The sequence below is a fragment of the Hemiscyllium ocellatum genome, chromosome 7, assembly GCF_020745735.1.
Source record: "Hemiscyllium ocellatum isolate sHemOce1 chromosome 7, sHemOce1.pat.X.cur, whole genome shotgun sequence".
In the NCBI taxonomy this organism is placed as follows: Eukaryota; Metazoa; Chordata; class Chondrichthyes; order Orectolobiformes; family Hemiscylliidae; genus Hemiscyllium; species Hemiscyllium ocellatum.
This window is the reverse complement of record NC_083407.1, coordinates 32,171,826-32,193,748: the sequence shown is the minus strand read 5'-3', so window position 1 is coordinate 32,193,748 and position 21,923 is coordinate 32,171,826. Positions and strand designations below refer to the sequence as shown.

At 37.4% G+C, this 21,923-nt stretch overlaps 1 protein-coding gene across 2 annotated transcripts in view; it reads left to right on the top strand.

The window, feature by feature from the left end:
- The window catches only part of arhgap15 (Rho GTPase activating protein 15), a 736,069-nt gene that overhangs the window by 360,454 nt on the left and 353,692 nt on the right, over positions 1-21,923 (top strand). For both annotated transcript variants that reach the window (XM_060827830.1, XM_060827829.1), the window contains exon 8: positions 20,851-20,946. In XM_060827830.1, coding sequence (XP_060683813.1) covers positions 20,851-20,946 — 96 coding nt within the window. The remainder of the gene's footprint in view (positions 1-20,850; positions 20,947-21,923) is intronic.

Here is a 21,923-nt window from a genome sequence, read left to right as displayed (position 1 = left end):
GAAGGACATTGGATGGAGTTGAGTGTGTGGAAAAACGCTGCCCATCTTGCTGATTCTAAATGGGAGAACTTCAAATATTTGGATGATTTTTATATTGGATTATTTATTTGTTTAGAAAAACTGAAGTTATATAAACATAAACACTCATGTGTCGATGTAGCTATTGTTACAAATTTTAATTAGTGCTATTACATCATATAATTTATTTCTTCAAGTAAGTAGGAAACTCCTCCCTCCCCCAAACCCCGCACCCAAAGCAACTTTTATCCTGAAGTTTCAGAAAAAAGTTTTTGAAACATAATGTGAGGCTCTGCAGGGAGCTCGGCTGCAATTTTGAGTCAAAGCAGTGCATGCCAAGTAGATTGGTACATTACAAAAACAAATTTTTACTCCACTTGTTCTGAATCCAAGCATGTGGTATAAAAAGCAGAACAACCTTCTGGCACAGTCTTCAGTTTCTCAGGCTGGCATCACTCAGGTTGGCAAGCAAAATTCTCCTGAGAGGATTCAAATGTGACTGACAAAGCCCTCAGTATGACAGGTGTTGAAAAATTGAAAACACAGATAAGGTCCTGAACCATTTTCCCCTTTCATTTCTTGTTGTTAAGCTGCCACCTGACACTAAAGGACTACAGGTGCTGGCCGTATAGTATTACAGGTAAATAAATGGATAATTTGGCTGATTGATATGGGAGCAGCAGCTGTTTCTACATTTTTTGGGGATGTGGAATATTTTTCACATGCGTGACGAAAATGCTTGCAATGCTGTGTAATGGCCTTTCCAGTCAAGGTTTCTGTATTCCTTTTTTGCCTTGGCATATAGAAGTATTTGTCAAATGTATTGCCGCATTTTTTAGTGTTACTGGATCTTTCTTCACACTTGGGAGAATATTATGTTTTTTTCACAATTGCTTGATGGCCTTGTGTTTCCCTATTTTAAAAAGATGCCATCCTTTTGTAAAAGAGTATGAGCACAAAAATGAGATCACCTAACTGCATCTATTTACATTGTAATGACATTACAAGGAAACTTCATCTGAATGAAAATAATACAATTTTCCTTTTGATTTACTTTTTGTCTCTCAGAAAAAAAACTGATTCCCAGTAACTTTTTAACACAATGGTACTGTATCTTAATGTATAATTTTTACAACATGTTGGGAAATCATTTTCCGAAAATCTCGCGACCAACTGTTTACCGGATGAAGGACTTTCTTGGCTTGTAAATACACTTACTTCTCCTTTGAGATCTTTTACTAACTATCTCGCAACCAAAAACAATATTTTCATTCACTCTTCACTCATTGTATCCTCATCTGTTGGGGCATGGGCTAATGTTATCTTCTCCAAAAACGTGATGGTATTTATAATTTCTTTATTTGATTATCTCTGTAATTATTATTCTTTGTTTCCATTTGTTACTACCCTTACCCACTTGGGTCCGTTTGAGTCCATTCAGATCCTTTTGAATAGAACCTCTGCTTTTGGTGAGAATGGACAAATAAGCAAAGTGTTATTCTTCTCAAAGGGCCTGAACAGAACTGAACAGACCTGTAACCACACTGAGTTCGGGCTTTTTGACAAAAGCTCCACTTTTAGGACCATCTGTGTTCATTTAAGCCAAGCAAAGGTTTTTTTTAAAGGCTCAAACGCAGCATGTTAATGGGTTTAGTTGGGTCTGTTTAGGTCCATTTTGAAAAGACCTGCTTTTCTGCAGTGGAAAGGTCTTTCTGGGTGTATGGATAAACAATTAAGTAAATTTAAGGAAGATGTAGACAGATATGTGATTAGTATATGTGCAATGGTTATGGAGAGCAGGCAGGAAAACGGAGTTGAGGCCAAGGTGAGGTCAGCCAAAGTCATGTCAAATGGTGGCGCAGGCTTGAGGGGCTGAATTATCTACTACTGCTCCTATTTCTTCTGTTCTTATACCTGACCTGTATTACATAAATCTATCTCTCATAATATAAGTAACATCAGATTTTCATCACAGGGTTTCAGGGACATCTTTATGGTCAGGTTCTCTGAAATATGGAAGGATGGATATTTAATGTGTTGAAGTATTTTCATGAATACTGACTGAAGTGTCTCAAGAGCTGAAAAAATAATCCAAAGAATGAGAGGTACTTCATAGACCAGTTCCAATTCAAATATAATGCAGTTATGCATCTCTACGTTATTTGTATGAAGTCTTAGAGTCCTGACTTTTTTGCGCATTTTACACACATGGCAGTTGTCCTCAAAAATAGATTATAAGCAAAAATACACACAGGTGATGGTTTAGTGGCTTCAATAGATATTGTATCACAGTTCTTTGAAAGAAGAACATAGGCTGGTTAAGTTAATTCCTCGTGTTCAACCTATGTTTACTCACCAAGAAATGAAATTGTCTCATGTAATGTGATACCCTGTGTGATTGTAAACCATCCAGGAGCCATTAAGGTGGTTTTCCTGCATTTGTTGGAAAACAGTGTTACACTTTGAACATTTGTTGCTTTTATATTTTGTTATTTGTCTATTGAATACACACATTGCATTTGCTAAATAGTTTCATATCATACAGATATTTCAAAGCAGGATTTTAAAATAATTTTATTAGTATGAGAAAAGTTAAACTTCATTGGCATGAGCAGCAATGCAATGGTAGTAAACATGGAGTCAACATTCACTGCTACCCAATAGAATTGCCATTGTTGTTGATGTCCTTTTGAAAATATCAGCAAATTACTGAAATATTCACTTCAGAATTAAAAAAAAATTGCTGTGTTGTTAACACATACTGTCTATTATTTGCAAAAAAAGTTCTATTGTGTGCAAATGCCCAACTTGTTAAACATCTGATAATCTGAGCAAGTAATTCTTTCCAATTGTTTGCCAATTTAGTTTTCAATTAAGGTTTTAGCTTAAATGGAACTGTGTGACAGTCGTAATTACAGAATTTTCCATGTTATTCAATAAAGTTAACTGTAAAACAACTATAATTATGTGACATAAAGATTGCAATTCTAAAGGGGCACTCAGAGCAGAAGGATCTCAGAACATGTGCTTAAATCAGAAGAAGTGTCACAGCAGATCAAGAACATGGCTAAGAAAGGTTATGGATCTTGTGTGTTATAAATGAAGGCAAACAATAGAACAGCACACTAGTTATGATGATCCTTTATGAAGTACTAGTTTGGTCTCAAGTGAAGCATTGTGTTTGATTCTGGAGTTGATAAAGTGTGGCACTGGAAAATGCACAGCAGGTCAGGCAGCATCTGAGAAGCAAAAGAGCAGACATTTCAAGGTTAACACATCATCAGGAGACCAAACATTAGGACATGAGTGAGTGCAGAAAAGATTTATGTGAATAGTTCCAAGGAACCAGTTGGATGAATGGGATTAGAGAAGCAGGAGCTAATATTCTTAAAGATGAGAAGTTTAAGTGGAGATTTGAGTGGACTTCTCTATATCCTGGGAGATCTGTTCAGAATGAATAAGGAAGACTGTTCCTTTTGTTGGAAGCATTGAGAAACAGGGTGAAGGAGTGAATGAAGCAAAGGCAATATGAGCAAATATGCTTTTTGACAAAAAACGGCGGGTGGGATTTGGCTGAGAGTGTGGTGGAGGCAAATTTAGTCAAAGTGTCCAAAATGGGAATAAAATAGTTAATTGAAAAGGGAAAAGAAAAAAATTCTGGGCTACGGAAAAGATCAGACAATGGGACTAGCTGAATTTCTCTTGCAGAAAGTCAGCACCAATATAATGATTTGAATGGTCTCACACTGTGCTGTGACAATTCATTTTATTCTAATCCCTTATGATGCTATGTCTGCCACTGCAGACCGGAGTCAAACGTCAGAATAGATTTGCCATTCCAGTTAATATAATTACTGATTACCGAGTGTGTTTTGAAGACTTTTATGTTGAAGTACCATTTGCTAGCACATGCAGTGCAATGTCTGTACAACAGAAAGGCGTGACAAGCCATTACATTTATTCACATCCTTCTAGTTGTTATTTTTTCGAGCTCCTTATAAAACAGTGACAATAGCTTTCTGCATACATAACTCAGCCAGCCTTCATGCTCTTTATATTGCAACTGCTAGTTGTTTGTTATCTTGCATACTAACTTCTATGTATAATGTTGCATTTGTCAAGGCTTGGAAGTTATATTACTGATAAATTATCATCAGTAAATGTATTTTTCCTGTAAGATCACTGGTGAAAGTTTTGAACTATGTCTAACAACTTATGGCAATTGTTTGTGTTCTCTTAGTCATACTGCATAAAATATTAACATTTCCATGTCAACATTCCTAAAACTCTATATCAAACTTTAATTTTATGGAATTCCTACAGAGTGGAAGCAAGCCAGTCAGCCCACCATGTCCATAGTGACCCTCCAAGGAGCATCTCACCCAGAGACACCCCTCTATTTACCATGGCTAATCTACATAGCCTGCATATCCCTAGACACAATGGGGGATTTAGCATGCCTAATCCACCTAACCTGCACATCTTTGAACCGTGGGAGAAAACCTACACAGACAGTCATACTCAACTGGAATCGAACCTAGGTCTCTGGTGCTATGCGGTTGCAGTGCTAACCACTGAGCCACTGTGCCACATGTTTTCAGATGCTCATTACAACAGGGATTTCATGAGCTCAGAGTCATCCCAGAGCGGTACAATGCATGGTTTTGTCCTCCAAAAGAAATGCACCAAGAGTTTTAACCAATTTTGACTTGCTTCTCAATATCACTTCTTTCTTTTTGAGTAAAAAAGATTTTTTTTTTAAATACTAGTTTTGTTTTCCATTTCTTATATGTCTAAACTCTTTTGGATTCCCATTTTCAAATAATTATCGTATTGCTTTCTTTTTCTTGTTAATTTAGCATGAAAAAAATATATATATTGCTTATTTTGTGTTCTTCATCTACCTGTAAACAAATTTAATCATGCTATCAACTAACAAACAAATCTATGGCATTTGATATGTTCTTTGCCAATAAGACTACATGGATCTAACTTAGAATCATAGAGTGGTACAGCACAGAAATACCATTCAGTCCAAATTGTCCATACTGACCTTATTTCCTAAATTAATCTAATCTTATTTGCCAGCATTTGTCCCATATCAATATTTCAAACGCTTCCTAATCATATACCCATCCAGATGCCTTTTAAATGTTTGAATTGTACCGATCTCCACTACTTCCTCTGGCATCTCATTCCATTCCTTGTAAATTTATTCTGAACCCTTTCAAGTTTAACATCCTTCCTATTACAGGGAGACCAGAATTGAATGCAATATTCTAAAAATAGCCTTGCCAATGTCCCACACAGCAGCAACATGGCATCCCAACTCCTGTACTCAAAACACTGACCAATGCACTGACTTGCCCATTCATGATTGACTTCCCATATGGCTGACTGGAGTGCTACGGCATCCAATATCTGTAACTGCCAACAATTGTCAACAAAACATTCAACAGAAGTGAAACACTACCACTTCATATTAGACCACATAATAGTCATTGAGAATTTATTTCAAATCTGCATAGTGGTTCAGGAAATGAGCATAATCTTTTTATGAACATCGCCATTCATTATCGATGCACTTTACCCAACTATCCAGCTATAATTTCAGGTTTTTAATTTATTAGGAAAGTAAATGTTGACTTTAGATTTATCTCTGCATGAGATTTGGGCATTTCTGGCAAAATCAACAAATTTGTTACCTATCCATAGTTTCCCTTGAACTGAATAGCTTGCTCATCTTTTTCACAAGGAAGTTGGGAGTCAACCACATCACTGTGGTTCTGGAATCATGTGTAGGTCAGACTGGATGAGTACACCAGATTTCTTCTCTAAAGGACATTAACTTTTAAATTGCAAATTTTATTCAAATTACTAAACCAATGAAATCACCACTTTGCCACCATCTAGCCAAAATGACAATTCATCTTTTGCATTTATTACACATAATTTCAAATGGAGCAGAGTGCATTACAATTAACCTTGAGACTTGCATATAACCCAAATAGTGTAACACAAGATATGTCTGTTTTGATTAGTTTATTCATTTATTCATTTATTCATTTATTCATTTTAACAGCAACTTAAAAATACATTTTCATAAGAGATGAAATGAATATCACAATGAAAAACCACAAAGGCAACATCATGTCAAATAGAACTTAAAAGAGAAAAAAAAATGAACAACAGAATCTAATTGGCAGTCCATGTGCAATATTTCTTAAAACACTCTGGTTAAGCCTGAAGATTGAATTATTATTTTATGGCTATCCAATGATCATGATGCCAGAAGACCTTTTATGTTTGAACTTGATCTGTGCAATCAGCACTTAAGGGGTTATATACAGTGTAAATACATATTATTACAATGAATCAGAAGTTGTAAACTCTCCAACATGCAACAGCTGGGGACAGGCATGCTAATGTTGAATCTCAACTCTGGCCAAAACCTGGCCTTTTTAACAGGGCTTCTGAGCTTTCAGTCCATGCAGTATCAGCATGGTAGATGATATCATTAACTCTTGTTTATTCCAGCATTATCAATCCCACGAGAATCCAGTTTCTTATTTGCTTATACTGAGCTCTCATATATTTGTGTGACTCAGTCTGTCAACTGCACACTAATATTGGGTTCCTTTCTGAGAGTTGACACACCTTTTCCCCATGACTACGTCTCAAATATAGATTTCCCATTAAAGATATATGAATGAGTCTTATTATCAGTATATTTGTGGACAGCAGACAGTCATAAAGAGTCAACATTAAGCTTGTTTTCCCAGTTGATTTCTTTAAGAATGTTTTTGTTTAAATAGTGTTAGTGATCCCAGCTCAAGTGCCCCAGAGGAGTTACTGAGTTTGACAGAGTGAGGAAGTTGAAGTAATGTGTACAATTAAAGTTAAAACAGTTTGATATGTCAGTTCAGTTATTTCACAGTATCAAGGGACAGTAACTCTGAGTCACTTCCCTCATCCCACAATAATGTAATTAGTTCTCACTGCTTACTAGAAAAGTTAGATGAATGATAACTTTGATTTCTTAAAAAGGCCATGATTAGGACATTATTTGAAAAACAAAGTCTTCCTGTTCACACTCCTTAAAAAAAGTAGTTACAACAAATTAAGAATATGTTTAACATCTTGCTTTACTTTTATTAATTTCTGTTCATTTTCCAATACTTTTCTTTTAATTCTCTTTGGGGAACTGGCTAGTAAGAATTGCTAAGATGCAACAGTGCAAAGGAGCAGAATGTCAGGCACAATTGAAATGGCACAATCCCTGAAGTGCTCTATGTTAATAATTGCACTTATGCTCGGGTTAATTCAGCTCCATTCTGCTATCAGGCAGATGTAGATTAGTGGAAATATAAGATGCCTTTGCACTTCATTATATTCTCCCAGTCTCTGACTCTCCAAATCCAAACTGAAAAGAACTGTCATTTTAGCCCTATTTCATAATTGATTTTGCCGATTCCATCATCAAAGACTCCAAGCTAGGATTGAAGAAAATAGGTGGTTGTTATTATCTTACATGGAAGGGTACATGGCATTTTTACTTTTATTACAGTTACCAAAATGGTAATTTTATTTGCTTTCAATTATTAGCAGTACAGATATGAACTGTGGATTTGTTAGGTGATACATGTCAAGCAATAAATAAGTACTCAAACAGAAAAAGAAAGGTTCTTTTGGAAATGTTAATGTTTGCCAAATCAATAATCACATAAAACACTCACAATATAATACATAAAATATGAAGACAATTTCATGTTTCAGTGAATGTAGTAACATTATAACATCGTCTATGGATGATGAGATGCTATACCCATTTATTTCCTTTGGTTGCCTCATGGAAATATTCATACTAACATCGTTAATGAGAAGAACATGAGAGGAACTTTTGGTTTTGTCAAAATGAAAATGGAATCTTTGTTTTGACAAATGTGAAAATAGCATGATAATCAACAAAAATATTTTGTGTTTTAAAAATTACAACTTTATTGGCCATAACAATATCTGATACACAGACATCAGATGTTCAGTTCCCAAACAGAAAGTTATTTGTAAAACTCCCAGAATAAGTGCCAACAAATTGTCCCATCTCAATTAGATAAGATGAGCAATTCCTAATTCATGGATTTCTTACTTCCCACGTCCTCTTCACAATCCAAAATACTTGAATTACAAATTAGGTTTCAAGCACCACTCTATACTATTTAAGCAGAGAGAATGCAACATTGCTAGGAATGAAGTCTTTATGTTGAGGCATTAAACTGAAGTCATGTCTGTTCTGTCCAATGAGTGCAAAAGATCCCACGATGTTAAAGAAGCATAGGGAATATTTCTATTGTTCTAGCCAACACTGATTCCTTAAATAACACTATCAAATATAGTTTACCTATCCATTCATCTCATAACTATTTATTAAATTTCCTCTCACTTAATGAAGTGTCCTAGATGATCTGAAGTTTGCTAATTATGGCTCTCCACACACCTCTATTTCACAAAGCCTGCCTATGATCCTATGATATCACAATGAGACAAGTAGATGAATCAAGGTCCACAAATTATTTCAAATGATATGGAGATTTAATTCACACTGTCAATGTTACTAAGCATCACACTCTAACCACGTGAGCAAATCAGTCTTACCATGGAACCTTCAATGCAAATTAGGTGGGTTAAAAGTCTTGAACTGACTGCAAGACACACTGAAGCTTCCAGGGGTTATGAAAATTCTTAATACACGTCTTTTCTTTCTCAACTCTGCAAGTAAATATACCATTACAGATAGTGTGCAAGATAGTTTCGTAGGCCTGCAAACTGAAGAAACTTCTTGAGGAACAATGAAACTGCCAGTAAATTAAAATGTCCAGTGCCCATTACTAGGGGGTGCTAGAGAGTTTGCATAGATCCCTTTCTAAAAGTGGCAGAAGTTCAGGATGGCAACAGTACAATAATAGAGGGAACAATTTGGATACTAACACAACACAGTTCAGTAATCCCACCAAATAAACATTCTGTTGATCCCAGAAGGGTGATTAGACAGAATGAAAGAAAAAAATTTATTGATTGTAAATGATTTCTACAGCAGTATTTGTGCTTGTTAAAGTAAATTGTCTTTAAAATCCTGGCATTAAATTATTCTGCTGCTAAACAACAGTATTTTGATCCATGTCAAGGGCACTAATGAAATACTAGACCAAAACTCAAGGAACAGATGCTACAGCTACACTTAGGTAAGTTTGGTGTGCAAGTGGGATAAGCCATGGATAAATAGATCTTATTTTGGTACAATGAAGAAATGGAAAATAAATAGCTATCAAAGGAAAAAAGGGTGGAATTCTGCCAAGCCTGGTGGGACAAGCGTAATGGTGATTATGGCGACAAAATAGTGCAAAAGTTTAAAAAGTAAGATTTCCATTTCTTTCTCCTGATTTTTTCCCTCAGGTGTGAAAGGATGATTTCAGAATCTTGACCTTGAGTGGTGACTACCTTAACTCCAAGCATTTTCATTTTATTAAAATCACAACACACCAAATTTGCATTCTCTTTTCCTCATCTGAGAAGATAGACAACACGATTTGCTAACAGGTAAAACAAAGTGGCACCTGGACACTAAATGCCACTGCTTCTTCAGAACTGTGACACTGCATGCTCAATTGTCACCATCCTTCTTAACGCTTCATGTATGCAATTCAGCATCAGAGAACCCGCAGCCTCCTCGGATCATCATACCTACTGTTGGACCAAATCAGCCACCACTGCTGGCTTTCAACCTTTTCTTTGGAGTTGACGGACACTGATGATTTGCAAGCTTCTGTCAGGTCACTTTGTGCACAGGTCAGCCACACAGCATATACTTCTACACATGAAGAAGCATTTCAGCTGCCATGGCCATAAGCATCTTATTCTCTTTGCTTGCTTTCTTAGTGCACACTGATGTTTTCACTGAATTACAGGCTGCCAGGCTCTGTGTGAGTCACATTGCTTTCTTAACACACAAGGTATTAAGCGTTCAGTTACAGGCTGCCACCCTCTATGCTTTAGCTTGCTTTTTTGTACAATGGAAGAAATAGGCAGTTTGTGACAGTGGGGAGAAATATATGTTTCAGTTACACTGAAAGTGGACATATCACTGTACTGTACTGTACTGTGCTACATCAATATTCATGCTACAGACCATCTCAGAAACCTATAAGTCAAATACACTGCTTCAAGCAAATAATGATATGTGAGGTGTCCTTATTAAGGAAAAATACAGGAATGAGTCATTTGTCCCATTGAGCCTGCTTTGCCATTCAATTTGATCATGGATTATCATCTATTTCAATGCCATATTCCTGTTTTCTCTCCATATCGCTTGATGCCTTTAATATCAAAAAAGTTAAAGCTCTTTATCAAATATACCCAGAGGCCTGGTCACCACAAACTTCTTTGATAACGAATTTCGCAGGCTGATCACTCTGCATGAAAAAATAATTCCTTATCTTAGTCCCAAATGGCCTACTCTGTATTCTGAGACTGTGACCCCTGATTCTAGGGGCTCCAACTGAGGAAACTTCCTCCCTACATCTAGCCTGGTCTAGCCCTTTTAGAGTTTTGTGTTTCAATCAGGTCCTCCCTCATTCTTATAAACTCTAATGAATACAGGCCAAGTCGAACCAATTTCTCTTCAGAAGATAGTCCTGCCATTCCTGGTGTCAGCCTAATGATCCTTATTCCCCCTATAGCAAATATATTCTCTCTGAGGTAGGCAGATCAAACCTGCATACAATACTCCATATGTGGCTTCACGAAGGCCCTGTATAACTGCAATAAGATATCTCTACTTCTGAACTTAAATTTTCTTGTAATAAAAGCCAAAGAGGAGGTGGTGGCCTCATGGTATTGTTGCTAGACTGTTAATCCAGGGAAAGTTCTGGGGATGTGGGTCACCAGGACTCGAATTCAATAAAATTCTGGAATTACGGAGTTAAAAATCACACAACACCAGGTTACCTGTTGGACTATAACCTGGTGTTGTGTGATTTTTAACTTTGTACACCCCAGTCCAACACCGGCATCTCCAAATCATGGAATTACGGATATAATGATGACCATGAAACAATTGTTGATTGTTGGAAAAACCTATCTTGTTGGCTAATGTCCTTTGGGGAAGGAAAATGCTGTCCTTAACTGGTCTGGCCTACATTTGACTCCAGATTCACAGCAATGCAATTGACTTTTAACTGGCTTGTGAGCAAACAGGAATTGGCAATAAACACTGGGCCAGCCAGTGATCCTGCATCCCATGAATGAATTAAGAACAAGTAATTCAAAGGAATGTATTTGGTGCTGTATTAATCCTGTGTGTTTCATATAGATTGCTAAAAAAAAAGTTAACAATCAATGAGCATATTAATTCTAGATTTAGATTAGATCCCCTACAGTATGAAAACAGGCCATTTGGCCCAACAAGTCCACACTGACCCTCTGAAGAGTAACCCACCCACACCCATTCCCCGACCCGACTTTATCCCTGAATAGCGCATCTAACACTATGGGCAATTTAGTATGCCAATTCACCTAACCTGCACATCTTTGGATGTGGGAAGAAACCTGAGCATCAAGAGGAAACCACACAGACACAGTGATAATGTGCAAACTCCACACAGACAATTGCTCAAGGCGGGAATCAAACCAAGGTCCCTGGCACTGTGAGGCAGCAGTGCTAACCACTGAGCGACTGTGCCGCTCCATATTACATGTTAATTTGCATTAGAATATTTACAATGAAGGGCATGGCAAAAATGCTATTGAGTTCCATTACTGTTCAAGAATTACTTTATCTATGAATATTAGCTCCAGTACACAGCAGAAATTAGGCCCCTTAGATATTCTGATTGAAGTATATCAATGTTATGCAGAATTAAAAGCAAAGTATGTTTTGAATGACACTGTATAAGTTGAACTTGTATAAGTTGAAATTTTTGATATTTTATACTTGCACCATCAAATCCTTTTTAAAGTGATGGCAGAAATATTTTAAGGAGATAGAAGACTTCTGTTTTTTTTCTCTATTGGTAAAGGCATCTTGGTCTTCATCATACCTCTGATGCAAAAATGAACATTTAAATTGCAGTCATTAATGCCTTCATAATTTAGCAATGATAGTTGTGGCCCATAAATGTTCTGGGGCCAAAAAACAGTTCTGATTTTGTTTTGGTTTTTATTGCTTATTAAACCTACTACCCGTTGCTTAGGTGCAGATTATGAACCAAGTCTTTAAACACAATCTGTGACTCATATTCAGTTGTGGGTTTTTTTTTCAGTTAAATGCTGTATTTTAAGTGCTCTGGGAACATCAAGTAGTTAAAAGACTGAGATTATTGATTTTTGTTTGGTTTTGGAGCCTCATGTAAGTGTAATGCGGACATTAAATTATTCCAGTTTGGTGGCATTTTAGAAGCGAATGACCCAACCCTAAGCAGCTAAATAGTATTTGTGTTCCATATGCCATATAGTTACTAAATGAGTATGATAATCACAAACATGTCACAGATTGAGCTTGAGTGAGCCAAGAAGCTGAGTGACATGGCAATAATGAATGATAGCACCAGATTCAGTGTCAATCTTCACAATCTGTGCAGTATTATAGTTTACAAGGGAACTATACAGAAGCATATCTCCAACACTTATTTTTACATTTTGGCTGAAAATGCTGTGTTTCCTTTTAATTATTATGCTTGCCTGCATTTTTTGACTAGTGGGTATAACTTGCAGCAATATGTTCCTTCAAAGATCTCGTCAGCTATGAGGTTTTACTTTCTTGAGCAATAGAGAACCAACATGCAGCAAAATGCATTTATTAAATTGAGATAGTGTTCAATTAGTGCTTTTAGCTATTTTTATGGTTTTAACTCTTTGTCCTTTTTCATAATATGCAATTTAATAATTTTTATTTTATAATTGGCAAGTTTTTGACTTTCACTGAGATCTTTCCGCTTAAAGCATGACTTAGATTGTTAATATTTGGAAAAGACCATTATAGACATGAGCAAATTCATCACTAACCCATTATATAAATACCTTTGATCCATAAATCCATTGGTGATTCCTTTGGATATGAATTTAGAGCCACTGCTTTTTTTTAAGCACAGTTTTACAAGTAAATGTTATTTTATCATAGTATCATAAATATTATGTGATATGTCACAGAAAAAGACACTTTTTTTAAAAAACTGCAATGAAAACACAGGTGAACTTGATAAAATGATTGAAAATATACACATTACCATATTCTTCTTCAAAATGCTTCAACCCTTTTCAACTCGATTACTGTTGTTTTGGTAAAATATATTGTTATGATCCCAGCTGATGTTATTACTTGAAAAAGTCAAATCCCAGGTTGAAATTTGGCTTGATGGATAATTTTATTTTTGTTTTTATTTAACAAAGTGATCTTTCATTCAAGCACAGGCATATAATGCTGCAGATTTGGATTTAATGATAGAATAGAAGTTTATTATGCAAAAGAAATGAAAATAAAACAGAATCAACCAGGCTATTTACATGTATCACAGTCTGAAAGATTTCAAAATGGACAGTAACTCCCCAAGGAACTTTCCTTGGTTTCCTGCAATCGATGATGCAGTCCTCAATCTTCAGAGAGAATTTACTTTTCTGTCATGCATATAGGTTTAACTTAACTATTTTGTTCAATTCGTTAGCTTGAGAGTTTGATAGCCTCTTTGTTGAGTAGTCACAAAACTCAGTTTACATTTTTTCTGCTTCAAATAACCTCTTCAGTATTCTAGAGTTGAAAAATGTGATGCTGGAAAAACACAGCAGGCCAGGCAGCATCCGAGGAGTAGGAGAATCAACGTTTCGGGCATAAGCCCTTATTCAGGAATGACGCTGGTGTACCAGGTGGGCTGAGATAAAAGGTTGAGGGGAGGGATTTGGGGGAGGGGCATTGGGAATATGATAGGTGGAAGGAGGTGAGGGTGAGGATGATAGGCCAGAGAGGGGGTGGGGATGAAGAGGTCAGGAAGAAGATTGCAGGTCAAGAGGGTAGTGCTGAATCCAAGGGTTGGGACTGAGATAAGGTGTGAGGAGGGGAAATGAGGAAGCTGGAGAAATTTACATTCATCCCATGTGGTTGGAGGGTTTCTAGGCGGAAGATGAGGCACTCTTCCTCCAGGTACCGTGTGGTCAGGGTCTGGCGATGGAGGAGGCCAAGGACCTGCATGTCCTTGGTGGAGTGGGAGGGGGAGTTAAAGTGTTCAGCCACGGGACGGTTGGGTTGGTTGGTGTGGGTGTCCCAGAGGTGTTCCCTGAAATGTTCCACAAGTAGGCGGCCTGTCTCCTCTACATTGGGACAGGCTGCCTACTTGTGGAACGTTTCAGGGAACACCTCTGGGACACCCGCACCAACCAACCCAACCATCCTGTGGCTGAACACTTTAACTCCCCCTCCCACTCCGCCAAGGACATGCAGATCCTTGACCTCCTCCATTGCCAGACCCTGACCACATGAGGCCTGGAGGAAGAGCACCTCATCTTCCGCCTAGGAACCCTCCAACCACACGGGATGAATGTAGATTTCTCCAGCTTCTTCATTTCCCCTCCCCCCCACCTTATCTCAGTCCCAACCCCAGGATTCAGCACCACCTTCTTGACCTGCAATCTTCTTCCCGACCTCTCCGCCCCCGCCTCCTCTCCGGCCTATCACCCTCACCCTCACCTCCTTCTACCTATCGTATTCCCAACGCCTCTCCCCCAAATTTCCTCCCCCCTAGCTTTTATCACCTGGTATACCAGCCTCATTCCTGAAGAAGGGCTTATGCCTGAAACGTCGATTCTCCTGCTCCTCGGATGCTGCCTGACCTGCTGTGTTTTTACAGCATCACATTTTTCAACTCTGGTCTCCAGCATCTGCAGTCCTCACTTTCTCCTTCAGTATTCTAACCAAATATTTTTGATTTTGAACTTTCAAACTAAAACTCTTATTAACCTATTTCCTAATTTTTCTGAACTAGCTCTTTCTTCAGAAGAAACTGTTTCGTGCATTTAACTTCAGCCAGGACTTTTGTGAACAGAAAACAAAATATTTCCAAGCTACAGATTTTTCTCCTAAACAAAATTATCCTGATCCTTTAAACCAAAGGCAAGCTAATGCTCAACATTTACTCTGTCCATTCTCTCAATACAAACAAATTCCCATTATCCCTGTTATCACCTCAAGAACTCTCCCTCTCCTATTGGTTAAGAATAGTCATTACTTGCAAGTTAACCATTAAACCTCCTCGTACGTAAAACTGAAAACCCACGTGTCACTAGTTCAAAATCCATACTCTAAAATAAATGATATTAAAATATGTATAGATATATCTATATAACTCACACATCTTGCATCCATTAATTGCTCGTTAAAGATTGGATTACTCTATGAGTCCTAAAGTTTGTGTATCCCAATTTATGTTGATACTCCCACTTTTCCTTATTCAACATTATGATTTTCAATAGTCTCAAAGTTATTATATATTACAGGTAAGAAATACTGGCCAGTGGGAAAGTTGGATGCCTTCTTTCATCTTAGAAATAAATATCTTGCAGTTCACTAAGGAGAGGGAGTGATTGTTCCTCACAAAGTCTGTTATCCACTCCTGTCTGGAGGTAATACTCCAGGTATCAGGAAGAAACAATCGAGCACACTCGAATTGGGTTAATAAATTAACTAATTAATATTGTATTCCATGTCATCAGCATTTTCCACAAGACGTAAAAACATTGTTCAGAATTACACCACGTTTGACATTTCTTGTACACAAATATTAGCTTGAATTTGTAAAAGTAACTTAACAAGTGGTGGTTAATTTAAAGGTCACTCAAAGGTTTCACCATCATCATGAAGCTGCAGAGGTTATAAAGTTTCATTACACTATAATAATACAAATACTGCATTGTTTGCAGAACAATTTAACCATGGGGTTGTATCTTACAAGGTTGTACTCCAAAATAAACATGTTTGTTCAATAATGCTTGAAACAGATAAAGACAATTAATCTTTCGAATGTTATGTATGCCAAATAACTATAGGAACATGGGAAATAGGAGCAGTATTCAGCCTCTCAAGCCTGCTCCATTATTCAACAAGATTATTTCACCTTAATGCCAATTCCGAGCAGTATCCTGATACCTGTCAATATCCAGATATCTATCAGTCTCTGTTTTTAATGCAGTCAATGCTTGAGTGTCCACACTTTTAGGGAAAAAGAATTCCCAAGATTCGCCATGTTCTTGGTGAAGAAGTTCTACTTCATCTCAACCTTAAGTGACCTCACAGCCAGGAGAAGCATCCTTCCTGCATCTCTCTCAATGATCCTGTTAAGAATTCTGTAGGCTCTCATCAATTTTATATTTGGTCATCCTTAGATGTCTCATTTCCACATACACTGGAATGAGACTTCTCTCAGTTTGTTCCACTTCTATGTACTTGACCATAACCAGTGAATACCCTGGGATGACTTATTTTCCCTACCCTGCACCTTTACCTCAAGGAATTTGCCTTGTTTCCTACAATTGCCCACCTACATATTGCCCTTGATGATCTGATTTAAAGGCATAGCATCAGTATTGTAAGTATACTGATGACAGCTAAGTCTGGTTGTCCATCACCACTCTCTAACCATCCACTGCCTCTGCAATGTGAACTGCCTGTCTGATATGCCCTCCAGTTCTGGATGAGATACAAATTCTTTCAAAAGTCTCTGACTTTGAAACTCTCTTTCTGAAACCTTAGAGGAAGTAAGTTCTTGAATATTTTTTAGTCTAGTGAATGAAGAAGGTAGTCAAGAAAATGGACTTTAGGTGACAATCAGATCAGTCATAATCTTATTCATTGGTGGAACAGACTCAAGAGGCTGTATGGCCTACTCCTGCTGCTGATTTTTACGTTCATATGTTAATCTCTTCCCAAAATAGCATAAAGTGATAAGATCCAAATAATTTTCAGGTCCTCAGTATTATTCAGGTCAATTGCTAAAAGCTCAAGAAGGTCTAGTGGAAGCTTATTTACGTTAAATGCCGAAAGTGAGATGTTGCGTGGAAGGCAGTGGTCAAGGACAGAGCAAAAAGCAAAGGGATGCAGCTTTCCTTTGAGGTCAGGAAATGCTTTGCACCAGAAACAAAATATCAGGCCACATCTGAACTCCCCACTTCAAAGGACTGCTGATTTGGCGAAAATGCACAAACTGCTGTGTGTAACCAAAACTGCAAGTGAGTTCTAAACCAGCAAAGGAAACAATTTTCAAATAGAAATCAGTCTCTTGTCTGATTTACGTGCAAATGAAGCGTGCCCATACCAAAATCTGCCTGACCATCTCATTATGTGGCTGTTGGATAATCAAGATGTGCCTGTACCTCTGTGTACCCACCCCAACCTGTCTTGACATTCTGGGGACCAGGGTTTGTATCCCACCAGGCATGTGATAAATTCAATGAGTAAATCACAAAATAAGAATCTATTTTCATAACATAAGCATTTGGTTCACTGATGTCCAAATTTTAGGAAAGGAACTACTATCCTTCTCTCATCCAGCCAACATCAATATAGAGTGCAGGGGTGCATGCAAGAAGTAGCACCAGACATACCCAAAAATGAGCTATCAATCTGGTGAATCTATGAAACAGGACTATTTGTGTGCCAAACTGTATAAGGCGCAAGTGATGTACAGAACTAAGTGATTTAACAACCAATGGATCAGGTCTAAGCTCGGCAGTCCTGCCATACAAAGTTGTGAATAGTGATGAGCAATTAGACAACTTACTGGAGGAGGAGTCTCCACAAATATCCCCATCCTTAACAATGTGGGAACTCAGCACAGCAGTGCAAAAGTTAGGGCTGAAGCATTTGCAACAGACTTCAACCAGAAGTGCTGAGAGGATGAGACTTTATAAAGCTCTGGTTAGGCCCCATTTGGAGTACTGTGTTCAGTTTTAGGCCCCACACCTCAGGAGGGACATACTGGCACTGGAGCGTGTCCAGCAGAGATTCACACAGATGATCCCTGGAATGGTAGGTCTAACATACGAGGAATGGCTGAGGATTCTGGGATTGTACTCATTGGAGTTTAGAAGGTTAAGGGGAGATCTAATAGAAATTTACAAGATAATACATGGCTGGGAAAGGCTTGGACACTAAGAAATTGTTTCCATTAGGCGAGGAGACGAGGACCCGTGGGCAAAGCCTTAGAATTATAGGGGGTCAATTCAGAACAGAAATGCGGAGATATTTCTTCAGCCAGAGAGTGGTGGGTCTGAGGAATTCATTGCCGCGGAGTGCAGTGGAGGCCGGGACGCTAAGTGACTTCAAGGCAGAGATTGATAAATTATTGATGTCACAAGGAATAAAGGGCTATGGGGAGAATGCTGGTAAGTGGAGTTGAAATGCCCATCAGCCATGATTAAATGGTGGGGTGGACTCGATGGGCTAAATGGCCTTACTTCCACTCCTATGTCTTATGATCCATCTTGGCCTCCTTCAGTGGTCCCTCAGATCACAGATGCTAATCTTCATGAAATTTCATTCATTGCATATGATATCAAAATGGAGGTACTAAATACTGCAAATGCTGTGGGCCCTGACAACATTTCAGCAATAGAGCTGAAGTTCTGTGTTCCTGCAATTATTGCACCCCTTCCCAAATTGTTGGAGTACAGCTACAACAGTGGCATCTACCTGACAATGTGGAAGATTTCTCAAATATATCCTGTACACAAGAACCAGGACAAGCCCAACCTGACCATAATATTGCCCTATCAATCTGCTCTTAATCATCAGTAAAATGATGAGTGTTATCAACCAGGGCTTAATTAGAAATAATCTGTTCACCTTCACTCAGTTTGGGTTCTACCAGGGCCATTCAGCTCATGACATCATTATAAGGTTGGTTCAAACAAGGACAACTAAATTCTCAAGGTGAGGTAACTACTTTTGACAACAAGGCTATAATTAACTAAATATAACATTAAAAAGCTCTAGCAAAACTGGCATCAATGTGTATCAGGGAAAATTCTCCACTGATTTGAATCACACCTAGCTCAAAGAAATATAGTGTGGTTGTTGAAAGTCTGTCATCTTAGTTTCAGGACATCTGTTCAGGAGTTCTTCAGGATGGTATCTTATGCCATCTTCAGCCACTACGACAATGACCTTCCCAACATCATAAGGTCAGAAGTAAGGGCAATGATTGGACAATCATCAGCACCATTTACGAATCCTCAGATACTGAAATACTTAACATTCAAATACAGCAAGATCTTGACAGGTGTGGGCTGAGAAGTGGCAAGTAACATTCATACCACACATATCAAGCAAAGGCTATCTCTAACAAGACAGAACCTAACCACCATCCCTTGACATTCAGTGGCATTACTATCACTGAACCCTCAATGATCAAACATCTGTTTGTGACCATTGACCAGGAACTGAACCAGATTAGCAACATAAACAAAATGGCTCCAAGAGCAGATCAGAAACTAGGAATACTGTGGTAAATAACTCACCTCCTGACTCCCCAAAGCCTGACCATGACCTACAGAGCACAAGTTAGAATTGCAATAGAATGCTCTACACTTGCCTGGATGAGTGCAGCTCTTAACATCACTCCAAAAGATTGACACCATCCAGATAAAGCAGCTCTCTTGACTGGCAAAACATCCACCAACCAGCACTGTCTCTCAGTAGCAGCAGTGTGCATCATCTACACAATGCACTGTAGAAATTCACAAAGGCTCTGCAACAGCTCCTTCCAAAACCACAACTATTATCATATACAGGGACAAAGGAAACAGATACAGAACTCGCTCCGTAATGACAACGTGGGCATATCTAAGTCATTTTTTATTTTATACTTGTTTTCTAATCAACCTTTCAGAGATGTTATGACACATCTCTAGAGCAGGTGGCACTTTAACTTGGGTCTCCTATCTCAAAGGTAGGGACATTACCACTACACCGCATGAACACTCTTTAAAACAAATGTATTGCAGTGATTCAGTAAAGCAGCTCACAAGTACCTTCTCAAGGGCATCTAGGAATGTGCAATAAATGCTGAGCCAGTTGGCAATGTCTATATCTTATGTATGAATAAAGAAAAGTTCCAAATAGCCTGCATTGTAGAAGAGAAAGAAAAACATATATAATTTCTTTATGTTTTCCTTCACCTATATTGCAAATTAAAGTTTTATGTAATGTTTATGAAGTTACTTCAAAGAAGTAATATGGATTTTACTTTCATAGATGAGTTGTAATTAACCTACCCCTTGTTCTGGCACATATTGTGTGTTTCATTATTGAACAATCCGTTCTTTTTCATTTATATAAACATTAAATGCTCAATGTAAGGGCAGCCATCAACTACTTAGCAAGTAAGAAAAAATGTGTTAATATTTTAATTTAAAATGGTCACAGAATGTGTACTTGTTGTTTTACATTCATCTGATCTTTTTCTTTTATAGTTAAAGTTAAGAAAGTGGACTGAAACAGCTGGTTAAATGTAATATTCTCTTCACTGTGTTAGACAGATATGTATGTAATAAGTAGTTTAAAGTGGATTGCCAAAGAGGCATTGATTGGTCTCCAATTTTCATTGTATCATGTGATGACAAGAACAAGAAGAATTAGATGAACTTTAGTCTTTTTTGGGAGCAATTACTATGTTATTTTTCACTAATGTGGATTTGGGATCATAACATGGTGACCAATTACATTGCAGTGCTATTCTTATGTTTCTTACAGCGTTAAACAAAATTACACACTGTTTTTCCTTTTTTTTATTGATACAGCTCACCACCATCTCAGGGAATGAATTTCTTCTACATTCAGATGATGATAGTATACATGACTGGTACCAGGCTATCAGACACGTGATTGACAAATTTGTACGTATAATGCTTTTAACTCTTAACATTAACTAAAATAGTTTCTCTTGGAATCAAATGAAAGGAGTTGTGTATTTGTTCAATCTGTCTTAGAAGTTGCACAATAAACATTTTTAGATTTTTTGCCAAAAAAATACTTTCCCATATATTTCCTGAGTTTCTCAAGCTCTGATCGGCCTCTTTAGACCATGTTTCTTTTGTTTATAGCTCCCTGTGGCATTGTTAATCCCTCTTTGCATATTTTCTATAAAATGGTTTGGCATGATGTTTTTAAATTTAAAACAGACCTGAAATTACTCAAATAGGACATAATGTGCATTTATCGTGTGCATCAAGTTCAGCATATTAACATGTAACCCATAAATTTGTACTCTGACTTTACACTATCATCAGCAAACTAATACTATTTGAAATTCATCCATAGATAGTTATTTGTAAATAAGCATGAGTTCTTCATAGTTGACACGAACAGACATATTCATTCTTATTTGTGTGCCCCATCTTTTCCATTTTGATTCAATGAGATCATATATCATTTCTAACTGATAGTATTTAGCACCTTTAACGCTGACAGAAATACTTTCAACTGAAGTGTTTCTGCATTAGAAGCACCACAATCAGTTCCATGTTATTTATTCTATTTTTTCTCTCTCGTGACACACTCACAAACAATAGAATTTAAGAAATAACTAAATCAGTTAAGTTGGACATTAAATAGAAGTAAGCTCCTTCTTATAAGAGTTAAAGTTAGAAAAATAAAAGGACTTTCATATATACAGGCAAAATGCTGTGGAAATACTCAAATAGAATCAGAAAATGCTGCAAATTCTCGCAAATCAGGTAGCAAATCCCTTTAGATTTTACCCAAACTGCTAAGTTTTTTCAGCACCTCCTCATTTTAATTGCATTTATATAATATTTCCACAAATGCTAGACATCCTAAAATGATTTAAAGATAATGAATTACTTTTATATGT